The sequence below is a fragment of the Corvus kubaryi genome, unplaced genomic scaffold, assembly GCF_017639235.1.
Source record: "Corvus kubaryi isolate FWS band 111438036 unplaced genomic scaffold, C.kubaryi_AGA036_p1.0 37387, whole genome shotgun sequence".
In the NCBI taxonomy this organism is placed as follows: Eukaryota; Metazoa; Chordata; class Aves; order Passeriformes; family Corvidae; genus Corvus; species Corvus kubaryi.
Genome location: NW_024581129.1, coordinates 13,823,911 through 13,842,385, shown reverse-complemented (window position 1 = coordinate 13,842,385; position 18,475 = coordinate 13,823,911). Strand labels below are relative to the sequence as shown.

The 18,475-nt window shown below is 57.0% G+C and overlaps 1 protein-coding gene across 1 annotated transcript; it reads right to left on the bottom strand.

Annotated features, from left to right (window-relative positions):
• Positions 1 to 102: 102 nt before the first annotated feature.
• Positions 103 to 6,698, bottom strand: LOC121668933 (glucagon receptor-like). The gene is made up of 14 exons (XM_042037282.1): positions 6,313 to 6,698; positions 5,474 to 5,617; positions 5,210 to 5,306; positions 4,800 to 4,907; positions 4,404 to 4,525; positions 4,199 to 4,305; positions 3,975 to 4,131; positions 3,250 to 3,409; positions 3,001 to 3,061; positions 2,744 to 2,813; positions 2,259 to 2,347; positions 1,972 to 2,110; positions 1,642 to 1,683; positions 103 to 1,518 (listed from the first exon to the last, which is right to left on the bottom strand). Exons 2-14 carry the CDS (start codon positions 5,576 to 5,578, stop codon positions 1,447 to 1,449), a joined length of 1,329 nt encoding a protein of 442 aa, XP_041893216.1. The 5' UTR covers positions 5,579 to 5,617; positions 6,313 to 6,698; the 3' UTR covers positions 103 to 1,446.
• Positions 6,699 to 18,475: the final 11,777 nt, after the last annotated feature.

Sequence of the window (18,475 nt, the reverse complement as noted above, 5' to 3'; positions counted from 1 at the left end):
TGCCCATGGCAGGGGTGGAATGGGATGAGCTTTAAGGTTCTTTCCACCCTAATCCATTCTGGGATTCAGCTGTTTGGAGCAGAGAGAAGCAGCAGGCTCTGCTTGCTGAAAAATAAATATTTATTTACATCTGCAAAGAGAGTTAATGTGTAAAATGGTCTCATGGGGGTTCCATTGATCCAGCCTGGTGCAGCCTCTTGGCTTTGTGTGCTCACGGCAGCCCCTCCGTGAGGCAGGGGGAGAGGCTCCCCCAGCCCATCAGGGAAGGGGCAGGACCCGGGGCCCTTCCTGTGTCCATGGGCATCTCCTGGAGCATCCCAGCTGCTTCCTCTGGCCCGGAGGGGACTTTTGTGCATGGCAGAGGAAGGAATGTGGTGGGAACAGGCACTGGCAGTGTGTCCGTGCCGCTCCTGCGGGTCAGAGCGAGGGGCTGGGTGCTGAGGGGGTCTCCAGCTGCTCTGGGCTCCTCCAGGACAGCACAGGAGCAGGGCAGGAGGGCAGCCAGGCACAGGCAGCCTTGCTCAAACCACACTACCTCAGATGCTTCCCTTGCTCCTGGGCTTCCTGGGAGCCACAGGCTGCTTGGCCAGGGTGGGATGATGCTTTGGCACCCCCCTGGAAAGCAGACTCCCAGGATTTTAGCCTTTGGCCAGCAAAATGGGTCCTGAGCCCCTGCCAGGCCTGGAAATCCAGCTTTCCCTCCACAAAGCAGGAGGAGGCTGGGCTGGATGCTGGATGTGGGTGGTGGGGCTCTGCTCCAGTGAGTTGCTGCTCTCAAATCCTTCACTCCCAAGTGCTTTTGAGGCTCCATCCTTGGCTCTGCCCATGGCCAGGGGGGACCGGGGGGGTTTGTGCAGCTGCAGAGCAGCGAGGAAGGGATGGGTGCTGCTGTTCTGTGTTGGTGATGGGGGTGGGGAGGGAGTGCTGAAGCAGCCCTTTGCTGTGAAGAGCTTTACAGGGTGGCTGTGGCTGTCTGGGAGCTGCCAGGGTGCTGGTGAGATGGTCCTGGGGTGGGACACAGGGGAGGACAGGGAGGCCCTGGATGTGGTGTGGCCCAGGGTGCAGGATTTGGGCAGCAGCTCCTCCCGGCTGCTGGGATCCCACAGCTGCCCAGGTGGGTGTGGGTGTTCCAGGGGTTCCCTGTGTGGAAGGTGTCCTGGGATGGCTGCCAGGTTCTGCTGCTGCACAGGCAGTGGGAGGAAGCAGCAGGCACTGCCCACGCAGCCCCTGGGCACAGGCTGAGGGGACAGCGATGCCTGGCAAGAGCCAGGGCTGCCATCTCCCACTTGGGTCGCAGCAGGGATGTCCCTTCCAGCAGCTCCAGTGTGGCACAGCCAGACACCGATCCCAGCCTGGCCATCCTGGGTGGGCACTGCCCAGCACAGCGTCCTGCCCTCCAGCCAGGCCCCGTGGCCAGCAGGGCCTCTGCCCTGGCTGGTGACCACCTCAGTGGGCACAGCAGAGCACTGGGTGGTCGAGCTTCCAGAGCTGCCACTTCTTCTTCATCTCGGACTTCACCTGCCACGTGGGAGGGAGCAGGGGCTTATCCCTGGCTGTGCCCTCCCTGCAGGCACAGCCTGGGGTGGGGAAGGCGGGCAGGAGGGGCCGTGCCAGGTGCAGGGACAGGAACAGGGACGTTACCTCCTTGTTGGCAAAGCAGTACAGCACGGCCACCAGGAAGCCCTGCAGGGAGAGCCGGGAGTGAGCCCCCCCTGCCATCCCTCTGCTGCGCTGGGATGGGCTTAGGCTCCCCCCAGGCCACTTCTGGGTGCCTTTAGGGCTGAGGTCCCCCTGGCACCGCTGCCTCAGGGAGCGCGGGAGGCACCACCACGCTCTCAAGGGCAGAGGGTGGCAGAGACAGTGTCGCCCTTCCCATGGAAGCACCACACGGAGAACAAGCTGGAAGAGGCACCCCCTAATCTTTGCTCTATGGTGTGCCCAGAGCAAGGACTTGTTTCACTCCCGCCTCACCTGGAAGGAGTTGAGGAAGAGGGTGAAGAACACCTTGATGTAGCGCAGGATGCCCGTGGTTTGCTCGTCGGTGGCGAAGATGAAAACGACCTCGTGGATCCCGAAGAGGGGGATGAGGGTCAGGGTCGCTTTGGCCAGCCTGGAGGAGAGTAAGGGGACCCCAAAACTCCCAGTTAATCCCAGGGTGGTTGTTTAAGGATGTGTTAGGTGGAGGAGAGGCATGGGTGGGATGTGGAGGTGGTGTTTTCCCGTTATCCCAAACTGTCCCTGCCCCTCTCCCGGCCCACCTCAGCTTGTAGTCAGCATAGCCCTTCTGGTTGGCCCGGAGCTTGGCCAGGATCACCTTGAGGATCCGCATGAAGATGAGCAGGTTGATCTGGGAGGGAGAGACAGGGCAGGGGCACGCAGAGCCCAGCATCCCCACCCTGGCTGGGGCACTCAGCCAGCAGGAGATGGCACCCCCTGTGCTGCCAAGGCTGCTGCTGCCCTTCCTTCCCTCCTGCCATCCCAACATCCCGGCTGGGAAGCAGCAGGGGCCACCCCCAGCCCCTTTCTCTGGGGTTCAGCCCCCCAGCTTCCTTCATGAACCCCCAGAACCTGGGAGTCAGCAAACTGCTGAACCCCCTGTGCATTTGGCTGGTCCTTGCAGGCCAACTCTCCCTCCTGGCCTCTGCTGGAAACTCCCCTGGGGATCACAGCCCTGCCCAGGCCGGGAGCCAGGGGCTGAGCTGCTGTTATCCAAAAGGTCCCGGGACTGGCAGCTGTTCCCTACCAGGGAGGCGAGCAGGATGGGGATGCGGATGATCCACCAGTAAGCCATGTTCTCGTTCAGTGCCCAGCACCTGCCAGGGAGACGCAGAGAGCAGCACCATCACCCTGTGCTGGGGGCAGGATCATCCAAGAGCTCTCCAGCCCCAGCCAGGTGCCTCAGGGACCCTCAGCAGCCTCTGAGCATCCCAGTAGGATCTCCATCCACCCATCCATAATCCATCCATCCCTCCATCCAGCCATCCTTCCATCCCCACTCACTCTGCATTCTCCTTCAGGTACTTGGCGGCCATCCAGGGCACCACGAACACCACGGGGGTCCCTGCAAGTCACACAGCAAACCCTGTAAAACCAAGCACCCTCCTGAGCTGAGAAACCACCCCTGTGATGGGGGGGCACTGTGGGGACACCCGGGGTCAGCAGAGCCCCCACCCCTCACTCTCCTGGTCCCATGGTGCCCCCAACACCGGGCACTGCCCCCTCCCCGCTGCGCGTCCGGGTGGCCCCTACCCCAGCCCAGGTAGAGGTAGAGCCTGTAGTAATTCTTCTCGGAGAACACGGCCCCGATGAGCAGCTTGTAGAGGTAGACAGCTTCCACCAGGAACCAGTAGTGGTTGGCCAGGATGCAGTACTGCATCAGCACCTGCGCTGCACGGCACCCCAGCGCTGCCTGCCATGGGAGAGCCACCGTGGGGCTGGCTGTGCCCATGGGGCACCCCACAGCTCACCCACAGGGACCAGGCACCCCAGGAGCTCATCCACCAGGTGTATGGTGCTGCACAGGCACCCCCAAGAGCTCATACAGCAGGTGTATGGTGTTATACAGGCACCCCAAGAACCCTGAGAATTCCCCTATGGGTGCCCTGAGAGCTCACCCAGCGGCTGCACAGGCACCCCAAGAGCTCACCCACAGAGCACAGGCACCCCAAAAGCTCAGCCACAGGGCATGGGCACCCCTAGAGCTGGCCCAGAGGGTGCACAGGCAGCACAGGCACTCCCAGACCTCACCCATCAGGGGCATGGGTGGCACAGGCACCCCAAAAGCGTGTCCACCGGGTGGATGGGCACCCCAGGATCATGCACAGGTACCCCAAGACCTCATCTATCAGATGCATGGGCAGCATTGGCACCCCAGAAACTCACCCACCGGGTGTCTGGGGCTGCATGGGCACCGACCCCCCGCACACCCCTGCCCTGGGCGAGGGTCCCCACGCTGCCACCAGCCCAGCACTCGCCTCGTGGCTCAGCAGAGCCTCCCAGTCAGCCACCTGCACCAGCTCCACGCCCCAGCGCCGCTCCAGCAGCGCGTCCTTCACCATCACCGAGGTCGCCCGCAGCCCGAAGGAGGCGAACAGGTTGGCGTGGATGTAATTCCTGGTGCAGCGCAGGTTCCTGCAGGAGCCGGGGTCAGGCAGGGCCAGCGCAGCTGGGAGGGAGCGGGGGCAGGGCCGCGTCCTACCTGAAGACGGTGAGGACGAGCAGGGCGGAGATGAGGGTGAGCAGTGACAGCGAGTACCCCACGGTGTAGAGAACCTTGAAGCTCAGCATGAGCCGGCGGGCGCCTTCCTGCAGGTGGGCACAGCACCAGGGAGCCCAGGTGGGAGCCATGTCCACCCCTGGCCAGGCTGCCCTGGCCACCCCTGGGGTCCCAGCCAGGGTCCCACCTCCTCAGCAGTGACCTCCAGCTCATCCTCGCACTGGGAGTAGTCCCTCCAGGGCTGGCTGCCGTTCACTGTCACCCACTGGCCGTCGGTGCCACACCTGCGGCTCACCAGCCCGTGCTTCACTGCGGACACGAAGCACCCGCACAGTCCCTCAGGCTGCCCCAAATCCCTCCCCTGGGATGATGGATCTGACCCTGCTCAGCCCCAAAGACCCTGTCCCAGGGCAGGCACGGGCAGGGCGTGAGCTGGCTCTGCTCTGAGTCCCTTTACCCCCGGTCTGCTCATGGGTCCCTCTGCCCCTGTCAGCGGGTAGGAGGGGAACCCCGAGAGCCTCTCCACCCCCAGCACGGCTCAGCCCTGGCTTCCAGCTCCAGGGTGGCAGGAGGGCATCCTCACCTTTCTCAAACCAGGGCAGGTAGAAGGGGCAGGAGACGTTGACGGCGGTGCCGGGGCTCCCGTCGGGCCAGCAGGCGTACATGTCAAATGTCCTGTTGCAGAACAGCCCTTCCGAGGGCAGGGACAGGGACAGCCAATGGTCAGATGCTGGTGGCACAGCCACATCGAACCCTGCCATCCCAGCGCCTCCGAGGGGGCTGATGCCACCCTGAAAGGGGCCCACGTGCCCCACACCAGCCTCAGCCCCCCAGGGCATCCCAGCCCTGGGTATCCCATCTGAGATGTGGAGATCCTCGTCAGTCCCTTGGCTCACCCTCCGTGGGTGACCGGAGCAGAGGATGCTGGAGGAGGGATAAACCCCAGCCTGTGTGTGCCCCATGTCTGACCCCGAGCTGGGCACGGCCGGCTACCTGCCGGGTAGGGCTCGCTCGCCATCCTCCTCAGGCACTCGTCACGGTACCGCAGCCACTCCTCGAAGGTCTTCTCCAGCACCTTGGCCCCGCCGTGCTGCAAGCCCAGAGCCGGGTCAGAGCACCCTGACTGCCCCCATGAACTGCTGCCACATCCTCGGGACGGGCAGGAACCCAGCACGGAGCCGGGATGGAGCCGCCGCGCAGGGGTCAGAGCCCGGCAGTGCCAACCCCGCTGCCCCCCGGCCCCAGCCCGGCCCTCACCGGCACAGAGAACAGGCACAGCCAGGCAAGCTGGACAAGGCTCCGCAGGGATCCAGCTCCAAGCATGTCCCTCATGGCTGCTCCCAGCCTGACCAGTGCTCCCATCTCCGGGGAGCGTCTCAGGCTGGGCCGGGGACTGAGATCCTGGTGAGAGGAGGAGGAATGGGGACGGCTCGGCTCTGCCAGCCACCCACCCCCGGTGGAGGCAGAGATGTGCTTCCCAGGGCAGCAGAGGAGAAGATCCTGGGCACGTCCTGGGCTGCCACAGCTCCGGCTCGCTTCCCTGATGGAGCCAAAACCTCGGGGAGCACCAGGCAGAGCAGCGAGGGTGTAAATGGATCACACGCCTCGGACGAGCCTGGTCAGCTTCCACCACCCACCGCTGCCATCCCCGAGGGGAGCAAACGCCATCGTGACAGCCGACGTGACAGCCCCAGCGCCACCGCTGCCCCCCAGCAGGTAGCTGGCACCCCTGGGTGACCCGGGAAGGGGCTGCAGGGACAGGAGGCAGCGAGACCTCTCTGGGGTCCCCTGGGCCCCCACCCCAGCCAGGCTGGGACCCCCAAACCAGCTGCACCCCACCACCTCCGGCCCCGATCCTGCTCGCAGAGACCCCTCACAGCCCAACCGGGGGCTCGGGGGAGGAGCGGCTCGGTCACTCCGGGGCTCCCCGCTCCTCCCGGGGCTCCCCATCGCTCCAGGCTGGACAACCTCAGCCCACCCCCCCTCACCCCCCCCAGCACGGACTCCCGGGTTTGTCCCCCCACGAGGGTCCCCAGCCGGTCCCGCTCGGTGCCTGAGGGGGTCCCGGGGCTCCGCCGCTTCCTCTGCCCGCTTACCCGGCTCTGTGGGACCGGCAGTCCCGATGTCCCGGTGTTCCCGGTGTTCCCGGTACTCCCGGTGTTACCGGCAGCCTCGGCAGTGCCGGTGTTTCTGGCAGCCCCAGTGTTCCCGGTGTTCCCGGTGTTCCCGGTGTCACGGGCAGCCCCGGTTCCGCGAGGTGAACGCGGCGGTGACCGAGCGGCGTCTGCGGCGGAGCCGCCTCCTGCCAGCGCCGTGCCCCGACGGGAGGGGGTTTTTGGGGGGGCTTAGGGGGAGTTCGGGGGCCGCACCGCCTCCCGGGGCTCCGGACGCCCAGTGAGAGGCGGGGGGTCCCGGCGCTGCTGCCCCCGCGCCCGCGGAGCTCCCACACGGACCCACGGAGCCCCCAGGAATCACACAGGGATGGGGGTCCAGGTCCAGCCCTGCCGGGGGTCCCCAGTTGAGTCACATGAGGATGGGGATGGGGGTCCAGGTCCAGCCCCTTCGGGAGTCCCTGGTGGAATCACACAGGGACAGGGATGGGGGTCCAGGTCCAGCCCCTCTGACAGTCCCCAGCTGTATCACACGGGGACAGGGATGGGGGTCCAGCCCTCAAACTGTGGGTCACAGGGACTGGATCAAGGATCCAGACCCTTTCAGTCTCCCCCAGAGCCCCCATCACACAGCCCCAGGGAAAGTCCTTCACCTCCCAGGCTCGGTGTCCCTCTGGCTGTCCCCTGGGCTGGGTGCTGTGAGGTGCTGGCGTGGTGACAGCCCCCGTGCAGGCAGGGTGGGCTGCGGGGGCCACCCTCCCCTGGGGACCAGGAGGCCCTGGGGACAGTACTGGATCTAGCACGGGGACACAGCCTGTGACATCCATGGGTCCCATCATCCAGCCAGGGGACCTTCAAGGGCAGGGATGAGCCACGGGACAAGCCTGGTGGCCCCGGTCCTGCTGCTTTTCCAGCACCCCACGTGCCGGCAGTGGGGAGGGAGGGGGTCTGTGCTGGGGCAGGGCTGGGGAAGGTGGTTTTCCCATCAGTGGTGCGGGGGAGATTCCCCTGGGGTCCCCCAAATTACCAGCAGTGCAGCCCTGCCAGGCTCCCACCTCCCTCCCAGTGCAACTGGGCGTCCCTCCGTGCTGCAATGCTGGTGCCCACCACCCTGCCCTGCAGCAGGATGGGGTTCATACCCCAAAACTAGCTGAATGCACCAGAAAATGCATTTATTTTGCAAAAATCAGATGTTTGCCTCGAAGCTGCTGCAGTAGGCTGGGAGCAGACACAGGATCCAGACGGATGAGGAGTCACAGCTGTTGCTCCAGTGATGCGAGCGGCGTCTGGTTATTCAAAGTGACAAATAACCGATGGCAGAGCAGCCCAGGGTAAGGATTGGCTGTCTGGGGGGAAAATGAGCCTTAGGTGTCTCCCCCAGCATGAGCCAACACCACGGTGTTCGCTCATTAACAGAGTATGGACTTTGGACAAAGGCCTGGAGGGACAGGACACAGGGAATGGCTTCCCACTGCCAGAGGGCAGGGATGGATGGGATATGGGGAAGGAATTGTTCCCTGGCAGGGTGGGCAGGCCCTGGCACAGGGTGCCCAGAGAAGCTGTGGTTGCCCCTGGATCCGTGGCAGTGGCCAAGGCCAGGCTGGATGGGGCTTGGAGCAACCTGGGCCAGTGGAAGGTGTCCCTGCCCATGGCAGGGGTGGCACTGGATGGGCTTTAAGGTCCCTTCCAACACGAACCATTCCATGATAACATGGCCCTGGGGCACTCATGGAGGATGATTCTGGCCACATCCCCCTTCCCAGACACAGACACTGCACGTGTTCACCCACAGATCTCCCTGTGTGAATCCATCTAATGGCAGCAGGAGCACTGGGTGGGCTCCACAAGGATGCTGGATTTGGGGGACAGCCCAGGGCTGCAGCATGTGGATGCCATTCCCTGGAGAGGAATCACAAAACTCCAGATGTTATTGTCCCGGTGTGGTCCATCTGGATGGGATTTTTTTCCCTGGTCCCTTGAACAGGGACATGAGGAACGAGCTGTTCCTCTCCATATTGATGCATTTCAGGCGAGGTCTCCATAGCGACTGCAGCGCTCACGGCTCAGCCGGGGCCGGATCCCAATCCATGGGGTGCTCAGAGCCAGCTGGAGCCACGGGAAGAGGGGCTGGGATAGCACCCCACTCCCAACAGCCGCTGTGCTGCCGGGGTGGGCTTGGGACACAGCTGTCACCAAGGACACACAACTGGGAAATTTATTTATTAAAGGTGATGTTCACCATCAGAGCTGGGAAAATTGTCCCAGAATGGTCTTGGGCGTTGAAGCTGTTGGTGCTTCTTGGGCAACCTGAGAGCTGCAGGGGTGCTCAGGGAGAGGAGAGCATCCTCCAGTGTCCTGCATGGACACTGAGTCCTGGAATTGTTCGGGTTGGAAACGCCCTCTGAGGTCATCGAGTCCAACGAGTCAGCACTGCCAGGTCCACCATCAACCCATGTCTCTGAACACCACAACTACAAGGTTTTGGAACGCTTCCAGGGATGGTCACTCCACCACTGCTCTCAGCAGCCTCTTCCCGTGCCTGATCACTCTTTCAATGAAGAAATTTTCCCGATATCCAGCCTAAACCTCCTCTGGTGCAACTGGAGGCCGTTTCCTCTGGTCCTGTCCCTTGTTCCCTGGGAGAAAAGCCAGGGTCACTAAGGGATAGACACCCAGCCAGACAACCCCCCAGGGCTAAATCCCTTCCCCCCAAGCACTGCTACCAGCAGCAACAACCTCTGGAACGCAGCTTTCACTTTACCCATCCGTCATTGATGGGGGAATTCACCCATGTGTGTTATTGCAGGCTCTGCTAATCACGGTGCTTTGCTCCCCGTCCAGAAGCAACTCGCAGAACAGAAACCCTCACCAACACATCCCGACTCGCAATTACCCAGGGAACTTCCCAGAAAAGGTAGAGAAATCCATCAGCGTGTAAATGCCCAGGAACCAACGTGAGGCGGGACCTCCAGTGCTGGGAGCTCAGGGGCACCAAAAGCTCGTGAAAATCCTAAAAACCAATGTGTTTTAAATATTTTTAATATCAGCAGATGGTGCTCTTAGAAACTGCTGCTAACCCAATGCGGTGCAGACCCATGTGAGCGCAGAGGTGTTTGCCCTGGAATTCCCTCTTTTCCAAAGCTGTTCCCTGCATCCCAACAAAATCTGTTTCTCACTTGAACCTCTCTGATGCAGGAGAGGAATGACCCCGAGCTCTACCAAGCCTCCTGTCTCTGGAGGGCAGAGATTTGGGGTGAATCTGAGCTCTGAGACAGAGCAACAGCGAAATCACCGTCTGGGGGACACCGAGTGACTCCGGCACCACCGCGGGACGGGACTGTCCCAACTCACCCCGGGACATTCCTGCTTTGGGGCTTATCCCTGGAAAGACCACGAGAAATGTAATGTTTAATGCTCCATTATGTGCTTGAGCGTTTCCTCGATGGCCACAGGCTGTTCCACTGTGATTATAAAGGGATTGATGACTTGTCAGCCTGTCCATAGCCAGAAATCAGCCAAACACCGCTGGTAGCCTGCTCAGGAATGACCAGCCCGGGGATTTCGTAGGGAATCATCTGCTTGGACATTTATTCCTGAAAAATGCTGGTTTCGAGAGATACGGAGTGACACAGGACTTTGGAGGGACAAGGAGAGATGCTGGTTTGAGTGAAAAAGGAAGAAGTGGTGCCCCGGCACCTGGAGGGTGCCCCCAGCCAGCATCTTGCAGGGGTTAAACGAGACCTGGAGCTCTGAGCTTGGGATTTTGGCCAGTGTTTGCAGAAGGGAGCATCCATTTCCATCCCATTTCCAGCTTGTTTCCATCCCCTGAGGCGTTGACAGCCAGGGACCCCACTCCATCACAAAGCAAAGGTCACTCCCAAGCCGGTGTTTCACCACATTCCAGTGGTAAATGAGCGTTCCCAGCTCAGAAAGGCGCTGTTGGATTTGGCACTTACTCAGAGCCTTCAGCAGCTGCCATCCCTCCAGCGAGCCCCCAGGCACTTGGGATGTGAGCCTGGATTCAAAGCCGACCAGGTCCCTTCGTTTCCGCGTGGATTCTCGCCTAATTCAAGCCGGAAGGTTTAACCGATAAGATCAAGAACTTCTCTGAAATTCATCTCTATTCACATCCTGCCCCGGGGCTGGACTCTTTGTCCCATCCTCTGCTGAAGGGCACGGCTTCCCCTCTTCCATATGTAAAGCCTTGGCAGGCAGAGCAGCATCCGTATTCCAAGCTGGGGTTTATTTAACCCCGGCATCGAGAATTCAAGGGGCAGATAAAGAGATGCATCTTTTATTTCCTCCCTGCCTGGTAGGAGCCTGGTTGCAACTTCTTCTATCACCAGCTCTGGGGCCACAGCACAAGAAAAATCTGGCTGGAGCTGTTGGAGCGAGTCCAGAGGAGGCCACAGAGATTCTGTGAGGGCTGGAGCCCCTCTGCTCTGGAGCCAGGCTGGGAGAGCTGGGGGTGCTCACCTGGACAAGAGAAGACTCCAGGGAGAGCTCAGAGCCCCTTCCAGGGCCTAAAGGGGCTCCAGGAGAGCTGCAGAGGGACTGGGGACAAGGGATGGAGGGACAGGACACAGGGAATGGCTTCCCAGAGGGCAGGGCTGGATGGGAGATTGGGAAGGAATTGCTCCCTGGGAGGGTGAGCAGGCCCTGGCACAGGGTGCCCAGAGCAGCTGTGGCTGCCCCTGGATCCCTGGCAGTGCCCAAGGCCAGGTTGGATAGGGCTTGGAGCATCAGGAAAATTAATCCACAAACACCAGAGGTTTATGTCCAAAAAGGAGACAGAGGAGTCCTGTAACTTTATACGAATAAAGGGAGAGGCCACGGGGCATTTCCCATGGGATCTCTCAAATTGTTAGAGGATGCAGCCTCCTTTTTATCCAAATTTCTGGGCTTCATTTCCCTCTCTCTTTCCCCATTGGCTGAGGTATTTGAGAGGTACAGACTTCCCAAATCACCTAATACAGACCCCCTTCCAATGTGTACTCCCCCCCTTTTTTCTTCTTCCTTGTGTCTCTGTTCTTTTTCTCTAAGCCCAGGGATTTAGCACGGCTTCAGCCTAGTAACAGTCTGTGTCAATCAGCAGAATTCCTGAACCATAAATTCCAGAATTTATGGTTCCTCCCATTGCTTCTTTCCCCTCTCAGTATCTGGCTGTATCTACCAGCAGGCCCACAGTTGGTTTGTAAACACACCTCCTCCTCATTCCTTTCAGGAGCAGCCTGGGATAGTGGAAGGTGTCCCTGCTGACCCCCTCCAGGTGAAAACACTGCTAATTGCTATTTAGCTTAATCATCATTAAACTGGGCATGGTCAGGGTTAATCCCAGGTGAAACCACTAAGGGACATCTCCATCAGAGCCTCCCAGCAGCTGCTCATGTGCTCCTCAGGGGTGTGGCAGTGCTTTGCCAGCTCAGGATGCTCCCCAGAATTTCCACGGGGAAGCTGGAAGATCTCCTTTGCTATTTGCCAAAACACATCTGCAGTCACTCCAAGGAATGAGTGTGAAGGCTCAGCCCTTGCTCCTCCCAGCCCAGGGGCATCCCCACCCACCCTGTGGAGCATCCCGAGTGGGTCTGTGGCAGGAAAACCTGGGGTGCCCCAGCACTGGGGGTGCCCCTCAGCTGCTCTGGGAACAGATGTGTTTCCCACACCTTTAACATCCTGTTTTGAACAACCAAGGCATTAAGAAGTTGCCTTGCCTTGCCCTGGGTTCTGCATCCTTCCCAGCCCTCCAGCTGTCTCAAATGTTGGATGTTTGCGACCTTATGGGATTGTGTGATGGATGAAAATGGATTTTCACCCTAGACTGTAATTGGCACTGCTCTGTTGTGCTCAGCAAAGCATTCAAGTCACTCGGACCTGCCAGGTGAGAGATGTGCTCTGCATTTCCCTCCTGCCAGCAGATCTGAAAGGGCTCCAGAAAAACTCCCCCCAAGGTTGCCAACCCCTCTCATGGTACAAAACCTGGCTTAGAGCTGGGAAAGGGAGGCACTGAGACTGGAGGCTCTGTGCTGTCATGAGGCAGGATGCTCCAGGTGGGACTGGGGAATGCTGGGAGGCCAGCTACCACAGGAGACGTCAGGATGTGTCTCCTCCAGCATTATTTGGGTGACTTGGGAATCCCCCAAAGTCCCCAGGTTTGGGAGCTGACAGCCCCCAGGCCCACTGCTGGATCACAACACACTCAGTGGGAAAGTTCCCTCCCCCTCACTTTGGGGAAAATGAAGTGAAAAAGCAACTTGCACAATTCTTAGCAGTTCCTTGCATGTGTTCCTGCAGGAGCTTCCCAAATAACTGCTGGAGCAGGTGGATCTGAGGCTGGGCAGCACCCTGGGCTTGGTGGAGTGGCTGCTGCTTCTCATGGTGTTTGCAGGGAGGTGCTCCTCTGCTCCAACACAGCTCCCATTGGAAGCCCAAATGAGAATCACAGACCATGGAATGGTTTGGGTGGGAAAGGACCTTAAAGCTCATCTTGTCCCACCCCCTGCCATGGGCAGGGACACCTTCCACTGCCCAAGGCTGCTCCAAGCCCCAATGTCCAACCTGGCCTTGGACACTGCCAGGGATCCAGGGGCAGCCACAGCTGCTCTGGGCACCCTGTGCCAGGGCCTCACCATCGTGGGCTCTTTCTGGCATCAGATTTCTGCATGTTTACAAAATCTTCACAAGAATGTGGGGGCTTGGGTTGTATCTAAAGGTGTCAATAGATGCCATGAGCTGGGCTGAAAACTCTGCTGGGTTTTTGTGTCAGCCAGGGCTGCTTGTGTGTGATTTTCTTTCTGATGGCGACAGGGCCCATTAATCAGTGTAAATTGAGGGCTGTGCAGCCCCTGGTTGTCGCTCCTTCCACACCCACTCCTGCTCCTGCTGTTGCAGGGAAGCTCTCCAGGAGCAGCAGCGTGGAGCACACGCCTCCTCCCTCAGCAGCTGCTGTCTTCCCCATAGAACTGGGATTTCTTTAGCCCCTTTTTCAGCTCCTTCTGCTGGGCACAACCAGCTCCAAGGACTTGCTCAGAGGGTGCTGCACACTGTGCAGGGATGGGGTGTTATCAAGCACATTTACTGATGAGCTTGCAGGCAGACATCACCCCAACTCCTGCTCTGCAGCCTCCCCATCCTGGAGATCACCTTCCTGCAATTCCATAGGCTTTGGATGAGCTTTTGAGGACTATTCATTTCTCTTTTATTTAATGAAACCTCAAGCTGGGTCCTGGGTTTGCTGGCAGTGTGATCTATTTTCTGGAGGTCAAGTCAAGAGAGATTTCTGGCCGAACGTGTCAGCTCTGCTCATAAAGATGCCCAGACATCCTCATCAGGAGTGTTTTCCCGATGTGACCACACATTTTCTGACAGCTTAAGAACTGATGAAGGCACCCAGCCTGCAGGAAAAAAATCTATCTCCTGCCCAGGGAGCCTGAGATCCTCATTACCTAACTGAGGGGGGATAATAATTCCTCAAATCCAATAAGAACCGCAGTGCAACAGCATTGGCATCGAGGTTGTCAGGTCTCCCTCCACCAGGCAGAAGCAGGTGACAAAGCTGCTGGGAGTGATGCTGGATTCATCCAGGAGGAATGGCTTCCCCTGGGCTCAGTTTTACAGCTGAGAGTGGTTTTGCACTAGGAAAAGGTGGTTCCAAGGAGGGGGCTATTTCCAGGTGAGGTGTGGCCCTGCTGTCGCTTCTCTCTCCCTGTGACTGTGCCTGGCTTGCTCTGGCTGGGATTCCTGCCAGGAGAGGAAGCTGGATTCAGGGATCCCTTTGGCTTTGCTGGGAGCTGGGGTTCCATGGGAGGGCTCAGCAGTGCCATCACCTCCCTGGGCACTGGCACCCACTGCCTGCAGGCCATGGTCTGCAAAATCTGCCAGCCCAGTGATCTCCCACTCGCCAATCCCTGCCCAAAGCCCCTCCATCACTTCCACTCCAAACCTTTCCTTGTCACAAACCTATTTTCAGGTGATTTGAACACAAACCAGCTCCCCTCATGTTTGAACAGAGCAACACTTAATTCTGCTGCTGAGATCACAGGTTTCTGCCAGCACAGGGACACAAAATTCCCAGACTGGCCCAGCCCAAGGTCTGTTTACCCAAGACTCCAACTCCCCCTGAGAGCACCCCTCAGAGAGGAGGGAAAAGCCAGGCAAAGGTTGCACCTCCACAGGTAAGGACTATTTGGGATAATCCTGGAAGAGCTCTCATTTCCACCCATTTGTGTCCCTGGTTTTGATGGCGGTGCCCAAATGCTGACTATGCTCAGTTACTGGGGATATAAAATACTTAACTGGGGGGGGGAAATCCTCTGGAACTGTACTTAAGCCTATCCACTTGAATGCAGTGGATGTGGCACCTGGGGACATGGGTTAGTGTTGGCCTTGGCAGTGCTGGGGAATGGGTGGACGCGGTGATCTTGGAGGGCTTTTCCAACCTTCACCATTCTGTGGCTGCAATGAGTTAAATAAAGAGGCTGTGCCAAGTCTGGGGCCTGGAGAAGAGGAGGCTCAGGAAGGTTTGTTTCACCCTTTTGGTGAGCAGGGTTTGTGTTTCCTCATCCACAAGCAGTGTTTTCTGGGTGATCCTTATCAAAAAGGGTAAAATTGGGTGACTGTGACAGTGGCCTTCCAAACCTGTCCTTCTCTGTCCTTGTCACCCTGGCTGCTTGTTCTCTGTGCCTTTCCCTCCAGGTAGTCCAAGAGCCAAAACGTTGGTGAAAAACACACCAAAGCATCTCATGATCATTGTGGGTCACTTCCAAGTTGGGATATTTGATGAGAAATCAAGGATTTTTGGATACCCTGTGCCTTGTGGTGACGGTGAGCTGGACTTGCAGCTCCCAGGCTCGCTGGCAGGGCTGTGCTGGCTTTAAATCAAGCTGTGCTGTGCCATCTGAAATTGGACCCCCAGGAATTAGGCAGACTTTGGGAAATCAGCACTTAGTGCTGGCTTCGGGTGGGTCAAATGGCTCTTTGCTTTGGAGGGAGTTAATGGAAGGTGTGTATAATTTTGTTTTTCACTGAATATAAATGAGAAGCCAATCTCCTCTCCTGACCTGTCAGACACAGACGGAGATGGATCTGGAAATCTCCTTGCTCGGGGGTGTTTTTTCATCCTAAGTAGCTTCTCCTGCTCCTCTGCTGAGTGACCAAAGGGCAGCTGTTGATTTATTACCCCTGGTGTTTGATCCATGGGCTGAGGCTTATCCTGGGCACCCAGCTCTCCTCTAATGCCAGCCCATTAACAGGGAGACCTGCTCTGCACTGTAATTACAGGGAACGTGACATTCCTGCAGATTTCCCTCCCCCAGACCTTCAGATTTCCCCAGGCTCCTCGGCACAAAGAGCACCTCACTTCCCCCAGTGGTTCCCTGGCTATTTCCCCCCCTCCTGGGAGGGGTTACTTTCCCTTCCACACCTCTGGAGTGATGAGGTTCATGTTAAATAAAGTGGGAAGGAAGGAGTTTGCTCATGAAACTCTTCAAAGACCAAGAAGTCTGCAAGCTAAGCCAGCCCTCAGCAGCAAACAGAAGCCTCAGATCCTGTGGCAGCAACCCAGGCATGAAAACAGAATTTGGGTGAAAATGGATGTCCCAGATGGGAAATAAGGGAGGCTCTGACCGGAAGAGCAAAAAATGGAAGTAAAAGGCAAAAGTGGATGCAAAAAGCTGAGCATGACATGTCTGTACAATTCCATGAACCAGCCAAAGGAAAACTTCATCGCTTCTTACCCTGCCTGGTTTTGGGGATTTTTTTGCACCAGCCCCTCTCTGAGCAAACGGTCTGGCAGATTCCCTTCCCAGTGTTTCAGGCAATTTGTAAAGCTAAAACCATATCTAACAGGTAGGCTGGGAAACAACCCAGCAGAAACAGGTTGTATTTTCTCCACCATCATGACCACACTAATTTAATTTTTTTTTCCACAGTATGTGAGAGGTGACTTAGAGGATATTGAAGTGTACAGCAGCTTCGCAGGAGGGTTTTCCTGAGATGCAAAAGAAGCCTGAGGACTTTTAACCCATTTTTTCCTGCAACAGGGCAGGCACAGCTGAGTGTTTTCTGATTTTTGTGCTTGAAGAATCTGAAGAATGTCTGCTCATTTCAATTTTTTTTATTCCTAATTTAAAAAGCATTAGAGAAATGAGGTTAAAAATAATTCGTGTTCTCACTTGATCACGTTTCCAACAGCACATTTATGTCCCAGCCCAGACAAAAGCAGAGGGGCTCCAGCCCTTGGAGAGTGATTTTTATGACCCTGGGGAGAACCAAAGCTGTAAAATAACATCCTGACCCTTGCTGAGTGTGGTCCAGGTGAGCCTGACCCCAAGTAACTGCTGGCCCCATGGGAATCTCATGAAGCAGCAACTCCTCACAAAGCCTAATTCCTTGTTACCAGAGGGGAAAAAATTGGCTTAGGTCTATCTGCCAGGTAGGGTAATGCAAGGATGTGAGAATTCGACTTAAAAATGTGATAGAAGCTTTAGTGCCAAGCTCTGCTAAAAAAACCCTCCAAAACCTCTGGGGAAAAAACAGTAGAACATGAAGAATGAAAATATATATATATTGCAAAAAAAAAAAACCAGACCAAGAAAACAAAAACACCCCCAACCACCATTTCATCTGCAACAAGATGTCTGATGGCTGAAAGGACTGAGGGAAAGATGAATAGAGCTGATTATTTATATGTTGAGACCCTGACAGGTTCTGTAGTCAAAGCCTGCAGTGCCAGCTGATGGCTCACCCACGGTCACAGAAACCTGCACCAAAATTGCCAGTTTTCCTTCCTTTCCATGAAAATTTCCACTTCAGGTGTGGGTTGCTGGAAATGGGAAGTGGGCAGGGAGAAAAGTTTTTCCTTCATGGATGGAACATGAGCCTCTGCCAGAGAGGCTGCTCCTCTCTGGGTCCCTGTTTGGTTCAAAGTTACATCCACCCCACCTCCAGCAGCACCTTTGTGCTGCCTAATATTAATATATAAATATTAATTTTATTTACTTAGAGTCTCAGTGTAGTGTTTACCTCAGCTGTGGAATTTATTGTATTTATTTTACAGCTTTGGCTTTCCCCCACATATTTCACCAATAGTGAGTGTAACTCAGAGCAGAGCAGGGGAATGGTTCCTTCCTTCTTTGATCCCCCTGAACAAGTGGCATTGCTGATATATTCTTAAACTGGTGAATTATTCAAGGTTTGCTGTCTCATGGCTTTCTGGCATAAGAAACCCAGTCTCTAAACACATCTCCTATTTCCTAATGTAACTACTTCATTTCAGTATTTATTCTTTCAGGATTTATTGCTCTTTCCTTGCTTTTGATTACTTTTTCAATCATGTGTGTGAGTATTGCTCACTACAGAGTCCATGTCGGTGTGTTTTCTAAGCTTGGGCAGTTAGAAGTGAAAAAACTGTGAACTGCTCTGCAAAATGTCCTCAGACATCCATGTATCAGCCTGACATGGAGATGATTTTCAACTCAATCCACCCTGAGATACAGATGACCCTGTCATGAAGAGCTGTGGCTGCTCCATGCAGTGTTCCTGCAGAGATCTGTGGTCACAGCTCCCATTCCTTTGTCCATCCAACATCACCACTCTCAGCACAGAAAGCCTCACGCTGTTCTTGCTTGATGTATCAACATGGAAACTGCTGTGGGTTATGTCTGTAGGGGCAAACTCGGGACATCAAAACCCTTTAAGAAGTTTATTACGAAGCTGCTGCCAGGATCAGTCAGCATTGGATGTGGCTGGGAGCTGAGAGGCTGCAAAAGCCGTGTTGGTTGGCTCAGGCTGGCTTCTGTGGCAGTTTCTGCAGCCCAGCAATTCTGTGTGTCTATCTGAGCACCCCAGAGATGCTCCTGACACTTCCCTGGGGCTGCCCAGGGGCCTGCAAGTGCCTTCTGGGGCCACCCAGACACCTCCCTGGGCCTTTGGGGCTCCCTGGCACAGTGCAGACAGGGGCCGAAGAAAAGCTTCTTTGGAAGACGCAGGCAAGAGAATATTGCCCACGGTCTGAATTCCAGCTGCCCTCAATAATCTTTAAATCCTGCTGTGACTTTCAGGCTCTACTTTACTGCTGGTCTGCAGCACATGTGCTAAACCATCAATGGGACTCCCCCTGATGCATATGGAACAGTAAAATAACACAGCAATG

Excerpts from the sequence above, each read along its gene's own strand:
- LOC121668933 (XM_042037282.1), bottom strand. The coding sequence starts at position 5,578 with ATGGGAGCACTGGTCAGGCTGGGAGCAGCCATGAGGGACATGCTTGGA. Across the intron at positions 4,132-4,198 it reads CTCGTCCTCACCGTCTTCAG|GAACCTGCGCTGCACCAGGA; the intron begins GTAGGACGCGGC and ends CGGCTCCTGCAG. Across the intron at positions 3,062-3,249 it reads CTACCTCTACCTGGGCTGGG|GGACCCCCGTGGTGTTCGTG; the intron begins GTAGGGGCCACC and ends TGTGACTTGCAG.